We start from the raw sequence: 19,942 nt of genomic DNA, 5'->3' as shown, positions 1-19,942 counted from the left end.
ATGTTTCTCTGGTCTATGCATTATGCTTTTTTATGTGTAATTGTTTGGTATATAGTTATTAGAACTATGGCTGTAGTCATTACTCTAGACACTTGCTGAAACTCTAAACTTCCAACAAAGGAAATAAGCCTTCTACTGCATTTCTGAGTGAAGGCCCAGAGTTCAGCTTTGATTGTTTGAATAGTACTGAAAACATGTTTTTGTATAGTGTTGTGTAATATTTTCATTTACTTTTTATCACTATTTATTTATTATACTTTGTCGCTGTCTCTCATGTTAGCGAGGTAGCACAAGGAAACAGATGAAAGAGTGGCCCAACTCACCCACATACTCAAGTATATACATACACGTCCACACACACACACATATACATACCTATATATTTCAATATATATAGGGGATTAAGAATGCTTCCCACGTATTCCCTGCGTGTCGTAGAAGGTGACTAAAAGGGGAGGGAGCGGGGGGCTGGAAATCCTCCCCTCTCGTTTTTTTTTTTTTTTTTTCCAAAAGAAGGAACAGAGGGGGCCAGGTGAGGATATTCCAAAAAAGGCCCAGTCCTCTGTTCTTAACGCTACCTCGCTAACGCGGGAAATGGCAAATAGTTTAAAAGAAAAAGAATATATATATATATATATATATATATATATATATATATATATATATATATATATATATATATATATTTCAAACTATTCGCCATTTCCCGCGTTAGCGAGGTAGCGTTAAGAACAGAGAACTGGGCCACTGAGGGAATATCCTCACCTGGCCCCCTTCTCTGTTCCTTCTTTTGGAAAATTAAAAAAAATTGAGAGGGGAGGATTTCCCGCCCCCCCGCTCCCTCCCCTTTTAGTCGCCTTCTACGACACGCAGGGAATACGTGGGAAGTATTCTTTCTCCCCTATCCCCAGGGATATATATATATATATATATATATATATATATATATATATATATATATATATTTTGCTGTCTCCCGCGTTTGCGAGGTAGCGCAAGGAAACAGACTAAAGAAATGGCCCAGCCCACTCCCATACACATGTATATACATACGTCCACACACGCAAATATACATACCTACACAGCTTTCCATGGTTTACCCCAGACGCTTCACATGCCCTGATTCAATCCACTGACAGCACGTCAACCCCGGTATACCACATCGATCCAATTCACTCTATTCCTTGCCCTCCTTTCACCCTCCTGCATGTTCAGGCCTCGATCACGCAAAATCTTTTTCGCTCCATCTTTCCACCTCCAATTTGGTCTCCCACTTCTCCTCGTTCCCTCCACCTACGACACATATATCCTCTTGGTCAGTCTTTCCTCACTCATTCTCTCCATGTGCCCAAACCAAATCAAAACACCCTCTTCTGCTCTCTCAACCACGCTCTTTTTATTTCCACACATCTCTCTTACCCTTACGTTACTTACTCGATCAAACCGCCTCACACCACACATTGTCCTCAAACATCTCATTTCCAGCACATCCATCCTCCTGCGCACAACTCTATCCATAGCCCACGCCTCGCAACCATACAACATTGTTGGAACCACTATTCCTTCAAACATACCCATTTTTGCTTTCTGAGATAATGTTCTCGACTTCCACACATTCTTCAAGGCTCCCAGGATTTTCACCCCCTCCCCCACCCTATGATCCACTTCCACTTCCATGGTTCCATCCGTTGCCAGATCCACTCCAAGATATCTAAAACACTTTACTTCCTCCAGTTTTTCTCCATTCAAACTTACCTCCCAATTGACTTGACCCTCAACCCTACTGTACCTAATTACCTTGCTCTTATTCACATTTACTCTTAACTTTCTTCTTTCACACACTTTACCAAACTCAGTCACCAGCTTCTGCAGTTTCTCACATGAATCAGCCACCAGCGCTGTATCATCAGCGAACAACAACTGACTCACTTCCCAAGCTCTCTCATCCCCAACAGACTTCATACTTGCCCCTCTTTCCAAAACTCATGCATTCACCTCCCTAAAAACCCCATCCATAAACAAATTAAACAGCCATGGAGACATCAAACACCCCTGCTGCAAACCAACATTACTATCATTGCATAAATGTGCACTATTATACTTTTTATACTTTGGAGATCGGTCTAGTGTTTTCTTGTATGGTTTTGATTATTGCCCATAATTCAAAAATTCTTTGCTAGTGTGCATTCATCATAAGAAGCTTTGTGGTCCAGTACCATATAGTTTTTAAGTGCATATGTATAATTGAAAAACAAAAAGATGTGTTGTATCAGAAATTCTCAGTATTGACAGAATGTGGCAATCAAGTTATTTTCTTTGAAATAAGGATGTGCCATATCATAAATCCCCAGTATTGATTGAATGTGGCAGTCAAGTAATTTTTTATTTTTTGATAAATGCCTGATAATCACCAGATTTTGTATCTCATAGTAATTGACCTGCAGCATGCAGTTTACTGTGCAATTTCTTCAGGAAATGCACCAGAACATGTTGTTTGATAAAAAAATGTCCTTATTTTTTCATGTAAAGATGTTCCTTAACAGCCAAGTAATTATTTTGTTGAAGAATTTAGTCACATTAAGAAGACATGAAGTTGGGAAACTGTATTGGACTGGGGTTCGTTGGTATCCTGCTCAGATAATAAGAATCGGTAAGTGACAATTAAGTTTGAATGTTGTCAGAAGTCATATTTCACAGACAGCAAAGGCTTTTACTGGTAGAAGTAACTATGTTTGACATATGATGGGAATTCATTAATTGAAGTTGAAATTGTAAGTTTTGTTCTTAATGTCCATAGGAATTGAGATAAAATTCTTGAGTCTTAGACATGATTAAAAGAAATCAAGCTTAAAACTGAAAATAATGATAAGTTTAGTTTTAGTGTAACTATTACTCTTCAGCAAGCTTTTGTATGAATTTCCTGAAATCATACATGGAATGCAATTCATTAATTCAAACATAGTTTGCTGCAAAGAATGGATAGGTATATGAAATAAAGCTCATTTGATTTTGACGTAATATTTCTTACATAATATGGAAGGTTTGTTGTGACATTTGACTAAATATTTAACTGTTGTTTTATTTTAGGTGGATGACAACAAGCAGGTACCAGTTTTGGAAATCAGGTTAGTAAAAAGAATGCTATAGTATCACTCGGAACAAAGTCAGTTGGGTTTGTAATGGATGATCAAAAGACTTAAGGCAGTATTCCAGAAGTTACTTACATTTTTTGACTCAGATCATTTACATATGCATCTTGGTTATTTGATAAACAGCACTGGTACAATTATGTAGCCTTTTAATTACCATCCGCATCCTCTTCAGAAAATAAGACTACTAATTGTACATGTACTTTTAACAAGATTTAAGATGCATATGAAATCCTGTTTGAGTTAAAACTGCTTTGGTGCCAATGGTAATACTGCTGTCTTTCCATATTTCTTCTCATATCATCTTTCTCTTTCCAGTATGAAGCGGACATTCGCGCTACTGATGATGAATACTTAATCTTCAATCAACAGCGCTGCTGCTGTATCCTACCATTGTAATGAAGCTAATAAAGAAACTTTCAACTAAAGTATTTTTTATTTAACTCTTCTGACTTTGTTCCCTGCTGACAGTTTCCAACCACATGATTCTTGGAATCACAATGAAATAGTTGAGAAAGAGGCTTATACATAGTTTTAAGTAGGAAGTGCTCTTGTGATTAATGGTACTGATTTTTAATAATTTATCAGTGGTTAGATATTTTTCTGTTACTGAAGTTTGCGATTTAGTGAAAGCATCCTGATCATTTTTCTGTCTTTGTTAATTGAAATAGGAGGTAAATCTGGCATGCATGGATATTACCTTTGCCTCAGAGCTCTTATTTCATTGCAGGTGCTTCATCATGGATGACATGCAGCGTTTGACAACAGTAACTTGTGCTGATCTGGAGAGGTTAGCAGCAGCTGCTGCCACAATGGTTTACTCTTCAGACTCTATTCCTGTGGCTGCCCATCACTTATCAAGTGCTGTTCCTCCAAGTACTTTGGCCCCTACAATTGTGCCACAGTATCCAGATCCTTATGACCTTTCCCGAGTACAGCAGTATGCGGTAGCAAGGCTTAGTGAATATCAGCCTCGAAATGTTTATGACCAATCTCGAACTCCTCACCCTGCAACAACACAACATCAGAATATTGTAACACCTGCTCATGCTCATACGTTGTCTAGGAACTCACAGTGTGCAGTGGACCGATCTAATTTTAATCATGTAGGCAATAGATCACAGCAGTATGTGACTGTAACAGCATCAAGTAGCAGTTCTGGAGTACCAGGAGGAATTCAGTATACTGATACTAAGTCTGTCAGTGCTAATGGTAGTGGGGTTGCTGTCACACAGCCATCTTTGCTGTCATCAACATCCACTAGCTTAGTTACTCAGGCTGTAATGCATTTTGTTCAGGATGGTCTGGTTTTAGATTCTTCAGGATATATACCCACTCCACCTCAAGAAAAAAAGAAAAAGAAAGAAAAGAAACCTGATGGAGAATCTAGAGAGAAAAAAGAAAAACCCTCCTCAGATGGAGAACCTTCAGGTGAGGGTACAAGTGCAGAAAGTGATGCCAAGATAAATCTCACTGAAGTTCCAGAGCCAGTCCTGATTGATGGGAGAAAGTATTATATATGTAGTGTATGTGATGTACGATTTCTTCGGAAATATCAGTTTAGAAGACATCTTATAGCACATACAGGTGAGAAACGTGGTGCACTGTCTTTAGGAACTAAAGTGGAAATTATACGTCGGATACAGTCAGGGGAAAAGCAGGTTGATTTGGCAATGGAATATAATGTTGGAAGATCTACTCTTAGTTTTATAATGAAGCATGCAGAAAAATTTCTTGGAGTATGGAAAAATGGAAAATTTCATCCAGACAGCAAGCGATTGCGAGGAGCACAAAGGGAAGATGTAGAGGAGGCTCTGTATGAGTGGTACAAACAAGCATTACAAATGCACATCACAATTACTGGTCCTATATTATGTCAAAAGGCCAAGGATTTTGCTGTAAAGTTAGGTTATAAAGAATTTAAAGCTACACATGGATGGCTTGATAGATTTAAGCACAGAAAGAATATAGTTCTTGGTCGAGGAAAACCAAACAAAGATAAGGATAGTCAAGAAGATTCAGAAGATCTGAAAGGGGATTTTACGGGCCAAGTTATACCAAGTGCTTTGATGGAATTTGAGGCTAATGATGTTTTTCATGCCGATGAGATAGGACTCCTATATCGTATCTTGCCTAATAAAACTAACTTATATAAAGGTGACAGATGTGCTGGTGGAAGTAAAAGTAAGCACCGAGTAACTGTTCTTATGTGTACAAATATGACTGGAACAGAGAAGTTTCCATTACTAGTAATTGGGAAACATCCTAAACCTAAGTGTTTTAAAAATGTAAAAAGTCTCCCAGTACAATATTTAGCGAATTCCAAATCATGGATGACTACTGAGAGTTTTACTGCATGGCTACATGACCTAGATTCATGGTTTGTACAGCAAAACAGAAAAGTTTTGTTGATTTTACCAAGTCGTCCAATTCATCCCAAAGCACCCAAGCTAAATGCTGTTCGAGTACTTACCAGTCCACCAGCTTTTATTGGTCCGTGTAGACTTGGCATTTCTCATTCTTTGAAGAGAAACTATAGAAGAGCAGTGTTAGAAACATTGCTTAATTTTATGGAGGGGGAAGGAGCAAAAAAAAAGAAAAAATCCAAGCAGTCACAAATGCAACTGAACTTACTAGCATGTCTTCACTTGCTTGCTGCAGCATGGCATGCTGTGACAGACATAACAATAAACAATAGTTTCCAACGATCTGGAATTGGAAAATATGCTCTGTGGGGAATGAATCTCATGCCAGAAACCAATTTAGGAACTGAGAATTTAGAACTTATTCATAAATTGAAATCGAAAGGCTTCAAAATTCCTGATGGCATTACATTTGATGAATATGTTATGTTTGATGATGATGTACAAGTTTGCCATTTGATGGATGACGATGATATTATAGCTGCTGTTACTGGTGCTGATATTGAATCATCAGACAGTGAGGATGAGGTAATTGAGGTGGAAAAGGAGAAAACTGGAGGTGCTGTAAAAGGGGAACCAACAGAGAGTGGTGATACTGAAGGTGGTGAAGAGGTTGAAGAAGGCCCACCTATGGCTGAGGTAGATGCTAGTCTTGGTACCTTAAGGCAACATATTCAGTACCAAGAAGGTGCTCAAGAGATGTTTAGAGTTTTAGCTCACCTTGAATTTCTTATTCATAAATGAGCCAGGAGACCTCCACTGGCATTTACATCAACTGAAGCAACTACATGAATATAAGAATTCAATTCTCAGGATTGTTGATGATGTAAGGCAGTAATAAAGAGCTTTGTTAAAAGTGAAGCGAAAAGATTCTGTTGTAAGTGAACTGTAAAATGTAAGACGGAGATATTTCTCATGGATGCTTTTATGACTGTGACTTTAAAGATAATGTTTGCAGGTTCCTGTGACTTTACATGATGTACATGTATCTACTGTGGTCCTTATTTTTCTCTCTGATTGGCTTTTAGTATCTGAAGGATAACGGAGTAGTTCTTTGAATTTGTAAAGGAGACCATTTTAAAATTTTCATGAATATGCATCATGTTTTTATGGATTTGAACTTTCACTGCCTTGCATTGATGTGACTTAATTGTACAATATCTTGACTATAACATCCTGTTTAATGAAACAAAAATTGTTTTATAGTCCCCCAAACTGGTGCAGGTTTTTGTAGAGAAACTAAAACTATGTAGAATTTGGTGAGATTTTTTTTCCATTTTTGAATTAAATGTCATTTGAAAGCATTGCAATAATTTTGAGTGGTTTATTGCATTCATTCTTTATTACCTAGTTTTTTATGGTTTTATTTAAAAGACAAGAGTGACTGCTTTTCATTATCATTTGCTTAATGTATTTTTTTTCACCCAACAAGCAGAAGAAAATATTTTTAGACATGCAATATGTTGCCCATTTTTCTCTTATAAGCATCAGTGTTTCTCACCATTGAATCATGAAGGCTGCTGATGGTATTTATGTTATAATATTGTTATTGCCACATTTAGGTAAATTAGAACCAACTTATTGTTTCTACCACTTGCAATTTGTTGCAGGAATCATTGCAGTTAACCACTTTAAAACTTGAATTCTTTTCTCAAACTGTTGACAACCATATGCAACAAGAGATAGCTGCAGCATTCTGAAGACTATATTAGTATGTAATCTCAGATGGATTATTAATAAATACTTGACAGCTTATGATGTATGTACTTTTAAGTTTACTTCATATGGTTTTTCATGTGTGATTATCAAAAGTGATAAAATTATAGTTTTTATAAATTTACATGAAGCAATCATTTTTGATGTCATCACCTTTCAGTAAGCTTTGTTGATCTGATTTCATTTATTGAAAATTGTGTCTGATTTAATGAATGAGTATTCCAAGAATTTTAGAAAATAACTTTTGGGTTGTACACTTTTAAAGTTTTTAGATTGTCATAAGCAAAAGTATTAATTTATACCATACATGAAAATACGGAATGATCCAAAGCTTAGCATATATTTTGTTGATCTTCCCGTATATGTTCACTACTTTCTACTTTAGCGAGTTAGCATCTAAAGCAGATGAGAAATGGCTTCATTTGCTCACACCAGTCTCTAACTGTCATATGTGTTGCAATGAAACCACAGCCCGCAATCCACAGCCAAGCCCCACAAAACTTTCCATGGTTTCCCCTGAATGCTTAATATGACTTTGTTCAGTACATTGCCCCCTCATGCTATGTCACTCCAGTTCACTCTATCCCATGCACACTTACACTTTCCTGCATGCTCAATCCACAAGCACTCAAAACTTTTTCCACCCTGTCCTTCCCTCTCTAGTTCAGTCTACCCTTCTCTCTTTCCCTCCACTTCTGACATGTATTTCTGTCTTTGTCAACCAGTTCTCACTCTTTCTCTCCATATGTCCATACCATATCAGCATATTCTTTAGCTTTCTCAACCATATTTACTTTTATCACCTCTGTCTTGCTCTGTGATTTCATACTTAATCAGTCCTCCTCATGCCACATATTGTCCTCAGAAATTTGATTTCCAACTTATTCACTCTCATATATTCTCATCCAGAGCCTATGTTTTGGATCCATACAACACTGTTAGGACTACTGTATCTTCAAACTTGCCAAGTGTTGTCTTCCCAGATGGTAACCTTTCTTTCCACACATTCCTCAATACACCCAGGGTCTTTTTCCCCCCTAACCCCCTCTATGGCTTACTGCATTTGTCATGGTTCCATTTGCTGCTATATCCACTCCTAGGTAACTAAAACATTTCACTTCCTTCATGTTTTTCCATTCAAACTCACACCCCAACTAACTAGTCTCTGCAGTGTTAAACATTGTAGCCTTACTTTTATTCACCTTCACTCTCAACTATCTCATTTCATTAATACTCTCATGAACTCAGAAACCAGCTTCTGCAATTTCTCATGTACATATGCCATCAGTGCCAAGTTATGACAAAGCAGTAACTGACTCATCTCTCTCACCACTGGAACCATAAACAGGTTAAATGACCATGGTGGTATCACACGCCTCTGCCACAGAACCACCTTTTTTTGTAACCATTCACTGTCCTCTCCAACTTCTTGCAAGCATGCCTTACACTCTTGATAAAAAACCCTCACCAGTTCTATTACCTTTCCTCCCATGCCATATATTTATAACATCTTCCACAAAGCACCTAACAACTCTATCATGTGCTTTCTCCAGATCCTTAATTGACATACTAATCTCTCTGTTTCTTTGAGTTTTTCTCACAAATTTTTTCAAAGCAAACACTTGATCCACACAACCTTTACCGCTCCTAAAGCTACATTGTTCCTCCACAGAATGATGCTTTCTGCAAGCCATCACCCTCTTAATCACCTTTCTCCTGTACAACTTACCAGGTATAGTTAACTCAGTAAGCTTGTACTTTTGTGATATGAACATTCACTTTTATGTTCCAACTTTTGTAATATTAGCATTCACCTTTATCCTTCTTTCCTTTGTGCTGTGGCACTATACAGGTATTCTGCCAGTTCTTAGGCACCTCACCATGATCCATGAGTACCTGGCATAGGTAGGTTAGAGTGTGTGTGTGTGTGCTTACATACATAGGAGTAGAGATATGTAGTATATACATGTGTAAGAGACAAAGCAAGAAGGGAGGTAAAAAGAGCAATAAGAGGCTGAAGGTCAAAAATGCACCTTGAGTGGATGTTGAATGTAGAAGTGTAGAGAAGAAAATAAGATAGAGTGGTTGCATGTAATTTGTATTTTAGCATGGAAGTTTAAGGTCATGTATGAGGATTGTGTGAAAGCTATAATTGTTCATTTATTCAAAGGAAAAGGTATGAAGTTGAATGCAGCTTTTATAGATCTAGAGAAAGTGTATGACAAAGCAATTAGAATGCATTATGGGACATGTTAAGGGTATATGGGGGTAGGGGAACAACATTCAGATAGTTTGAAAGCCTTCTATAATGGAGCAATTGTAGGATTGGATGTAGAGTTGAGTGAAAGCTTTGGTATATATATATATATATATATATATATATATATATATATATATATATATATATATATATATATATATATATATATATATATTTATTTATATATATATATATATATATACCAAAGCTTTATATATATATATATATATATATATATATATATATATATATATATATATATATATATATATATATATTTATATATATATATATATATATATATATATATATATATATATATATATATATATATATATAGAGTGGCAGATATAGGGTGTTTTGGTCGCGGTGGTGTGCAAAGTGAGAGGGTTTGGGAAAATGATTTGGTAAACAGAGAAGAGGTAGTAAAAGCTTTGCGGAAGATGAAAGCCAGCAAGGCAGCAGGTTTGGATGGTATTGCAGTGGAATTTATTAAAAAAGGGGGTGACTGTATTGTTGACTGGTAGGTAAGGTTATTTAATGTATGTTTGACTCATGGTGAGGTGCCTGAGGATTGGCGGAATGCGTGCATAGTGCCATTGTACAAAGGCAAAGGGGATAAGAGTGAGTGCTCAAATTACAGAGGTATAAGTTTGTTGAGTATTACTGTTAAATTATATGGGAGGGTATTGAATGAGAGGGTGAAGGCATGTACAGAGCATCAGATTGGGGAAGAGCAGTGTGGTTTCAGAAGTGATAGAGGATGTGTGGATCAGGTGTTTGCTTTGAAGAATGTATGTGAGAAATACTTAGAAAAGCAAATGGATTTGTATGTAGCATTTATGGATCTGGAGAAGGCATATGATAGAGTTGATAGAGATGCTCTGTGGAAGGTATTAAGAATATATGGTGTGGGAGGCAAGTTGTTAGAAGCAGTGAAGAGTTTTTATCGAGGATGTAAGACATGTGTACGTGTTGGAAGAGAGGAAAGTGATTGGTTCTCAGTGAATGTAGGTTTGCGGCAGGGGTGTGTGATGTCTCCATGGTTGTTTAATTTGTTTATGGATGGGGTTGTTAGGGAGGTGAATGCAAGAGTTTTGGAAAGGGGCAAGTATGAAGTCTGTTGTGGATGAGAGAGCTTGGGAAGTGAGTCAGTTGTTGTTCGCTGATGATACAGCGCTGGTGGCTGATTCATGTGAGAAACTGCAGAAGCTGGTGACTGAGTTTGGTAAAGTGTGTGAAAGAAGAAAGTTAAGAGCAAATGGGAATAAGAGCAAGGTTATTAGGTACAGTAGGGTTGAGGGTCAAGTCAATTGGGAGGTAAGTTTGAATGGAGAAAAACTGGAGGAAGTAAAGTGTTTAGATATCTGGGAGTGGATCTGGCAGCGGATGGAACCATGGAAGCGGAAGTGAATCATAGGGTGGAGGAGTGGGCGAAAATCCTGGGAGCCTTGAAGAATGTTTGGAAGTCGAGAACATTATCTCGGAAAGCAAAAATGGGTATGTTTGAAGGAATAGTGGTTCCAACAATGTTGTATGGTTGCGAGGCGTGGGCTATGGATAGAAATGTGTGCAGGAGGGTGGATGTGCTGTAAATGAGATGTTTGAGGACAATATGTGGTGTGAGGTGGTTTGATCGAGAAAGTAATGTAAGGGTAAGAGAGATGTGTGGAAATAAAAAGAGCGTGGTTGAGAGAGCAGAAGAGGGTGTTTTGAAATGGTTTGGGCACATGGAGAGAATGAGTGAGGAAAGATTGACCAAGAGGATATATGTGTTGGAGGTGGAGGGAACGAGGAAAAGTGGGAGACCAAATTGGAGGTGGAAAGATGGAGTGAAAAAGATTTTGAGTGATCGGGGCCTGAACATGCAGGAGGGTGAAAGGCGTGCAAGGAATAGAGTGAATTGGATCGATGTGGTATACCGGGGTTGATGTGCTGTCAGTGGATTGAATCAGGGCATGTGAAGCGTGTGGGTTAAACCATGGAAAGTTGTGTGGGGCCTGGATGTGGAAAGAGAGCTGTGGTTTCGGGCATTATTGCGTGACAGCTGGAGACTGAGTATGAACGAATGGGGCCTCTGTTGTCTTTTCCTAGTGCTACCTCGCACACATGAGGGGGGAGGGGGATGGTATTCCATGTGTGGTGAGGTGGCGATGGGAATGAATAGGGGCAGACAGTGTGAATTGTGTGCATGGGTATATATGTATGTGTCTGTGTGTGCATATATATGTGTACATTAAGATGTATAGGTATGTATATTTGCGTGTGTGGGCATGTGTGTGTGTACATTGTGTTTGGGGGTGGGTTGGGCCATTTCTTTCGTCTGTTTCCTTGCGCTACCTCGCAAACGTGAGAGACAGCGACAAAGCAAAATAAATAAAAATATATATAATATATATATATATTTTTATTTTTTATTTTGCTTTGTCGCTGTCTCCCGCGTTAGCAAGGTAGCGCAAGGAAACAGACGAAAGAATGGCCCAACCCGCCCACATACACATGTATATACATACACGTCCACACATGCAAATATACATACCTATACATCTCAATGTACACATACATATACACACACGGACATATACATATATACACATGTACATAATTCATACTGTCTGCCTTTATTTGTTCCCATCGCCACCCCGCCACACATGGAATAACAACCCCCTCCCCCCTCATGTGTGCGAGGTAGCGCTAGGAAAGACACCAAAACCACAGCTCCCTTTCCACATCCAGGCCCCACACACTTTCCATGGTTTACCCCAGACGCTTCACATGCCCTGGTTCAATCCATTGACAGCACGTCGACCCTGGTATACCACATCGTTCCAATTCACTCTATTCCTTGCACTCCTTTCACCCTCCTGCATGTTCAGGCACCTATCACCCAAAATCTTTTTCACTCCATCTTTCCACCTCCAATTTGGTCTCCCACTTCTCGTTCCCTCCACCTCTGACACATATATCCTCTTGGTCAATCTTTCCCCACTCATTCTCTCCATGTGACCAAACCATTTCAAAACACCCTCTTCTGCTCTCTCAACCACACTCTTTTTATTTCCACACATCTCTCTCACCCTTACATTACTTACTCGATCAAACCACCTCACACCACATATTGTCCTCAAACATCTCATTTCCAGCACATGCACCCTCCTGCGCACAACTCTATCCATAGCCCACGCCTCACAACCATACAACATTGTTGGACCCACTATTCCTTCAAACATACCCATTTTTGCTTTCCGAGATAATGTTCTCGACTTCCAAACATTCTTCAAGGCCCCCAGAATTTTCGACCCCTCCCCCACCCTATGATTCACTTCTGCTTCCATGGTTCCATCCGCTACCAGATCCACTCCCAGATATCTAAAACACTTTACTTCCTCCAGTTTTTCTCCATTCAAACTTACCTCCCAATTGACTTGACCCTCAACCCTACTGTACCTAATAACCTTGCTCTTATTCACATTTACTCTTAACTTTCTTCTTTCACACACTTTACCAAACTCAGTCACCAGCTTCTGCAGTTTCTTACATGAATCAGCCACCAGCGCTGTATCATCAGCAAACAACAACTGACTCACTTCCCAAGCTCTCTCATCCCCAACAGACTGCATACTTGCCCCTCTTTCCAAAACTCTTGCATTCACCTCCCTAACAACCCCATTCATAAACAAATTAAACAACCATGGAGACATCACACACCCCTGCCGCAAACCTTCATTTACTGAGAACCAATCACTTTCCTCTTCCTACATGTACACATGCCTTACATCCTCGATACAATCTTTTCACTGCTTCTAACAACTTGCCTCCCACACCATATATTCTTAAAACCTTCCACAGAGCATCTCTATCAACTCTATCATATGCCTTCTCCAGATCCATAAATGCTACATACAAATCCATTTGTTTTTCTAAGTATTTCTCACATACATTCTTCAAAGGAAACACCTGATCCAAATATCCTCTACCACTTCTGAAACCACTCTGCTCTTCCCCAATCTGATGCTCTGTACACGCCTTCACCCTCTCAATCAATACCCTCCCATATAATTTACCAGGAATACTCAACAAACTTATACCTCTGTAATTTGAGCACTCACTCTTATCCCCTTTGCCTTTGTACAATGGCACTGTGCAAGCATTCCGCCAATCCTCAGGCACCTCACCATGAATCATACATACATTAAATAACCTTACCAACCAGTTAACAATACAGTCATCCCCTTTTTTAATAAATTCCACTGCAATACCTTCCAAACCTGCTGCTTTGCCGGCTTTCATCTTCCGTAAAGCTTTTACTACCTCTTCTCTATTTACCAAATCATTTTCCCTAACCCTCTCACTTTGCACACCACCTCGACCAAACCACCCTATATCTGCCACTCTTATCATCAAACACATTTATCAAACCTTCAAAATACTCACTTCATCTCCTTCTCACATCACCACTACTTGTTATCACCTCCCCATTAGCCCCCTTCACTGAAGTTCCCATTTGCTCCCTTGTCTTACGCATTTTATTTACCTCCTTCCAAAACATCTTTTTATTCTCCCTGAAATTTAATGATACTCTTTCAATCCAACTCTCATTTGCCCTCTTTTTCACCTCTTGCACCTTTCTCTTGACCTCCTGCCTCTTTCTTTTATACCTCTCCCACTCATTTGCACCCTTTCCCTGCAAAAATCGTTCAAATGCCTCTCTCTTCTCTTTCACTAATAATCTTACTTCTTCATCCCACCACTCACTACCTTTTCTAATCAACCCACCTCCCACGCTTCTCATACCACAAGCATCTTTTGCGCAAGCCATCACTGCTTCCCAAAATACATCCCATTCCTCCCCCACTCCCCTTACCTCCTTTGTTCTTACCTTTTTACATTTTGTACTCAGTCTCTCCTGGTACTTCCTCACACAAGTCTCCTTCCCAAGCTCACTTACTCTCACCACTCTCTTCACCCCAACATTCTCTCTTCTTTTCTGAAAACCCCCACAAATCTTCACCTTCGCCTCCACAAGATAATGATCAGACATCCCTCCAGTTGCACCTCTCGGCACATTAATATCCAAAAGTCTCTCTTTCGTGCGTCTATCAATTAACACATAATCCAGTAACGCTCTCTGGCCATCTCTCCTACTTACATACGTATACTTATGTATATCTCGCTTTTTAAACCAGGTATTCCCAATCACCAGTCCTTTTTCATCACATAAATCTACAAGCTCTTCACCATTTCCATTTACAACACTGAACACTCCATGTATACCAATTATTCCCTCAACTGCCACATTACTCACCTTTGCATTCAAATCACCCATCACTATAACCCGGTCTTGTGCATCAAAACCACTAACACACTCATTCAGCTGCTCCCAAAACACTTGCCTCTCATGATCTTTCTTCTCATGCCCAGGTGCATATGCACCAATAATCACCCATCTCTCTCCATCCACATTCAGTTTTACCCATATCAATCTAGAATTTACTTTCTTACACTCTATCACATACTCCCACAACTCCTGATTCAGGAGTAGTGCTACTCCTTCCCTTGCTCTTGTCCTCTCACTAACCCCTGACTTTACTCCCAAGACATTCCCAAACCACTCTTCCCCTTTACCCTTTAGCTTCGTTTCACTCAGAGCCAAAACATCCAGGTTCCTTTCCTCAAACATACTACCTATCTCTCCTTTTTTCTCATCTTGGTTACATCCACACACATTTAGACACCCCAATCTGAGCCTTCGAGGAGGATGAGCACTCCTCGCGTGACTCCTTCTTCTGTTTCCCCTTTTAGAAAGTTGAAATACAAGGAGGGGAGGGTATCTGGCCCCCTGCCCCCGTCCCCGTCTGATCATTATCTTGTTGAGGGGAAGGTGAAGATTTGTAGGGGTTTTCAGAAAAGAAGTACAGAATGGAAAAAGGTGAGAACAAAGGAGGTAAGGGGAGTAGGGGAGGAATGGGAGGTATTTAGGAAAGATGTTGTGGCATGAGAAGCGTGGGAGGTAGGTTGATTAGAAAGGGTAGTGAGTGGTGGGATGAAGTAGTAAGATTATTAGTGGAAAAGAAGAGAGACCCATTTGGATGATTTTTGCAGTGGAAAAATGCAAATGAGTGGGAGATGTATAAAAGAAAGAGGCAGGAGGTCAAGAAAAAAGGTGCAAGAGGTGAAAAAGAGGGCAAATGAGAATTGGGGTGAGAGAGTATCATTAAATTTTAGGGAGAATAAGAAGATGTTTTGGAAGGAGGTAAATAAGGTGCATAAGACAAGGGAGCAAATGGGAACTTCAGTGAAGGGGGCTAATGGGGAGGTGATAACAAGTAGTGGTGATGTGAGAAGATGGAGTGAGTATTTTGAAGGTTTGTTGAATGTGTTTGATGATAGAGTGGCAGATATAGGGTGTTTTGGTCGAGGTGGTGTGCAAAGTGAGAGGGTTAGGGAAAATGATTTGGTAAACAGAGAAGAGGTAGTAAAAGCTTTGCGGAAGATGAAAGCCGGCAAGGAAGCAGGTTTGGATGGTATTGCAGTGGAATTTATTAAAAAAGGGGTGACTATTGTTGACTGGTTGGTAAGGTTATTTAATGTATGTATGACTCATGGTGAGGTGCCTGAGGATTGGTGGAATGTTTGCATAGTGCCATTGTACAAAGGCAAAGGGGATAAGAGTGAGTGCTCAAATTACTGGGGTATAAGTTTGTTGAGTATTCCTGGTAAATTATATGGTAGGGTATTGATTGAGAGGGTGAAGGCATGTAGAGAGCATCAGATTGGGGAAGAGCCGTGTGGTTTCAGAAGTGGTAGAGGATGTGTGGATCAGGTGTTTGCTTTGAAGAATGTATGTGAGAAATGCTTAGAAAAGCAAATGGATTTGTATGTAGCATTTATGGATCTGGAGAAGGCATATGATAGAGTTGATAGAGATGCTCTGTGGAAGGTATTAAGAATATATGGTGTGGGAGGCAAGTTGTTAGAAGCAGTGAAAAGTTTTTATTGAGGATGTAAGGCATGTGTACGTGTAGGAAGAGAGGAAAGTGATTGGTTCTCAGTAAATATAGGTTTGCGGCAGGGGTGTGTGATGTCTCCATGGTTGTTTAATTTGTTTATGGATGGGGTTGTTAGGGAGGTGAATGCAAGTTTTGGAAAGAGGGGCAAGTATGGAGTCTGTTGTGGATGAGAGAGCTTAGGAAGTGAGTCAGTTGTCGTTCGCTGTTGATACAGCGCTGGTGGCTGATTCATGTGAGAAACTGCAGAAGCTGGTGACTGAGTTTGGTAAAGTTTGTGAAAGAAGAAAGCTGAGATTAAATGTGAATAAGAGTAAGGTTATTAGGTACAGTAGGGTTGAGGGTCAAGTCAATTGGGAGGTAAGTTTGAATGGAGAAAAACTGGAGGAAGTAAAGTGTTTTAGATATCTGGGAGTGGATCTGGCAGCGGATGGAACCATGGAAGCGTAAGTGAATCATAGAGTGGGGGAGGGGGCGAAAATTCTGGGAGCCTTGAAGAATGTTTGGAAGTCGAGAACATTATCTTCGAAAGCAAAAATGGGTATGTTTGAAGGAATAGTGGTTCCAACAATGTTGTATGGCTGCGAGGCATGGGCTATGGATAGAGTTGTGCGCAGGAGGATGGATGTGCTGTAAATGAGATGTTTGAGGACAATATGTGGTGTGAGGTGGTTTGATCGAGTAAGTAATGTAAGGGTAAGAGAGATGTGTGGAAATAAAAAGAGTGTGGTTGAGAGAGCAGAAGAGGGTGTTTTGAAATGGTTTGGTCTCATGGAGAGAATGAGTGAGGAAAGACTGACCAAGAGGATATCTGTGTCGGAGGTGGATGGAACGAGGAGGAGTGGGAGACCAAATTGGAGGTGGAAAGATGGAGTGAAAAAGATTCTGAGTGATCGGGGCCTGAACATGCAAGAGGGTGAAAGGCGTGCAAGGAATAGAGTGAATTGGAACGATGTGGTATACCGGGGTTGACGTGCCGTCAATGGATTGAACCAGGGCATGTGAAGCGTCTGGGGTAAACCATGGAAAGTTGTGTGATGCCTGGATGTGAAAAGGGAGCTGTGGTTTCAGTGCATTATTGCATGACAGCTAGAGACTGAGTGTGAACGACAGGGGCCTTTGTTGTCTTTTCCTAGCGCTACCTCGCACACATGAGGGGGGAGGGGGTTGTTATTCGATGTGTGGCGGGGTGGCGATGGGAATAAATAAAGGCAGAAAGTATGAATTATGTACATGTGTATATATGTATATGTCTGTGTGTGTATATATATGTGTACATTGAGATGTATGGGTATGTATATGTGCGATTGGGGATGTGTATGTATATACATGTGTATGTGGGTGGGTGGGGCCATTCTTTCGTCCGTTTCCTTGCGCTACCTCGCTAACGCAGGAGACAGCGAGAAAGCAAAATAAATAAATGAATAAATAAATATATGTAGGGGATAGGGTATCCCTGGGGATAGGGTAGAAAGAATACTTCCCACGTATTCCTTACGTGTTGTAGAAGGCGACTAAAAGGGAAGGGAGCGGGGTGCTGGAAATTCATCCCTCTCTTCTTCTTTTTTTTCTCTTTTTTTTTTTTCCCAAAGAAGGAAGAGAGAAGGGGGCCAGGCGAGGATATTCCCTCAAAGGTCCAGTCCTCTGTTCTTAACGCTACCTCGCTAACGCGGGAAATGGCGAATAGTATGAAAGAAAAAAAAGAAAGATATATATATATATATATATATATATATTGGGGTTGTTAGGGAGGTGAATGCAAGAGTTTTAGAAAGAGGGGCAAGTATGCAGTCTGTTGTGGATGAGAGAGCTTGGGAGGTGAGTCAGTTGTTGTTCGCTGATGATATACAGTGCTGATGGCTGATTCATGTGAGAAACTGCAGAAGCTGGTGACTGAGTTTGGTAAAGTGTGTGAAAGAAGAAAGTCAAGAGTAAATGTGAATAAGAGCAAGGTTATTAGGTACAGTAGGGTTGAGAGTCAAGTCAATTGGGAGGTAAGTTTGAATGGAGAAAAACTGGAGGAAGTGAAGTGTTAGATATCTGGGAGTGGATCTGGCATCGGATGGAACCATGGAAGCGGAAGTGAATCATAGGGTGGGGGAGGGGGCGAAAATTTTGGGAGCCTTGAAGAATGTGTGGAAGTCAAGAACATTATCTCGGAAAGCAAAAATGGGTATGTTTGAAGGAATAGTGGTTCCAACAATGTTGTATGGCTGCGAGGCATGGGCTATGGATAGAGTTGTGCGCAGGAGGATGGATGTGCTGGAAATGAGCTGTTCAAGGACAATATGTGGTGTGAGGTGGTTTGATCGAGTAAATAATAATAGAGTAAGAGAGATGTGCGGTAATAAAAAGAGTGTGGTTGAGAGAGCAGAAGAGGGTGTTTTGAAATGGTTTGTTCACATGGAGAGAATGAATGAGAAAAAATTGACCAAGAGGATATATGTGTCAGAAGTGGAGGGAATGAGAAGTGGGAGACCAAATTGGAGGTGGAAAGATGGAGTGAAAAAGATTTTGAGTGATCAGGGCCTGAACATGCAGGACGGTGAAAGGTGTGCAAGGAATAAAGTGAATTGGAACGATGTGTTATACAGGGGTCAACGTGCTGTCATTGGGTTGAACCAGGGCATGTGAAGCGTCTGGGGTAAACTACGGAAAGTTCTGTGGGGCCTGGATGTAGAAAGGGAGCTGTGGTTTCGGTGCATTATTACATGATAGCTATGGACTGAGTGAACGAATGGGGCCTTTGTTGTCTTTTCCTAGTGCTACCTCGCACACATGAGGGGGGAGGGGGATGTTATTCCATGTGGGGCGAGGTGGCGATGGGAATGAATAAAGGCAGTGTGAATTGTGTGCATGTGTATATATGTATGTGTCTGTGTGTGTATATATATGTGTACATTGAGATGTATGGGTAGGTATATTTGCGTGTGTGGATGTGTATGTATATACATGTGTATAGGGGTGGGTTTGGCCATTCTTTTATCTGTTTCCTTGCGCTACCTCGCATATGCGGGAGACAGCGACAAAGCAAAATAAATTAGATAAGATAAATATATATATATATATATATATATATATATATCTTTTCTTTCTTTCAAACTATTCACCATTTCCCGCGTTAGCGAGGTAGCGTTAAGAACAGAGGACTGGGCCTTTGAGGGAGTATCCTCACCTGGCCCCCTTCTCTGTTCCTTCTTTTGGAAAATTAGAAAAAAAAAAAAAAAGAGGGGAGGATTTCCAGCTACCCGCTCCATATGTATATATATATATATATATATATATATATATATATATATATATAAGTTGGGAGCGGGGGGCTGGGAATCCTCCCCTCTCGTTTTTTTTTTTTTTTAATTTTCCAAAAGAAGGAACAGAAAATTGGGC

At 39.9% G+C, this 19,942-nt stretch overlaps 1 protein-coding gene across 11 annotated transcripts in view; it reads left to right on the top strand.

Annotated features, from left to right (window-relative positions):
* Positions 1–19,942, top strand: part of LOC139767113 (tigger transposable element-derived protein 4-like) — a 102,888-nt gene that overhangs the window by 15,977 nt on the left and 66,969 nt on the right. The window contains exons 2-4 of one of the 11 annotated variants that reach the window (XR_011716998.1): positions 2,530–2,650; positions 3,088–3,125; positions 3,468–3,859. The exons of 6 other annotated variants lie outside the window; for them this stretch is intronic. Coding sequence is in view for 3 of the 5 variants with exons in the window: in XM_071696100.1 (XP_071552201.1) it covers positions 3,890–6,316 (2,427 nt within the window). In the remaining 2 variants the exon portion in view is untranslated. Of the gene's footprint in view, positions 1–2,529; positions 2,651–3,087; positions 3,126–3,467; positions 3,860–3,879; positions 7,413–8,960; positions 9,021–19,942 lie in introns of those variants that run through there. 4 more of the 11 variants (XM_071696100.1, XM_071696101.1, XM_071696103.1 and 1 more) reach the window with 4 other exon arrangements.

Source organism: Panulirus ornatus, chromosome 59 (genome assembly GCF_036320965.1).
Source record: "Panulirus ornatus isolate Po-2019 chromosome 59, ASM3632096v1, whole genome shotgun sequence".
Lineage (NCBI taxonomy): Eukaryota > Metazoa > Arthropoda > Malacostraca > Decapoda > Palinuridae > Panulirus > Panulirus ornatus.
This window is presented reverse-complemented; position numbering and strand designations above follow the sequence as displayed.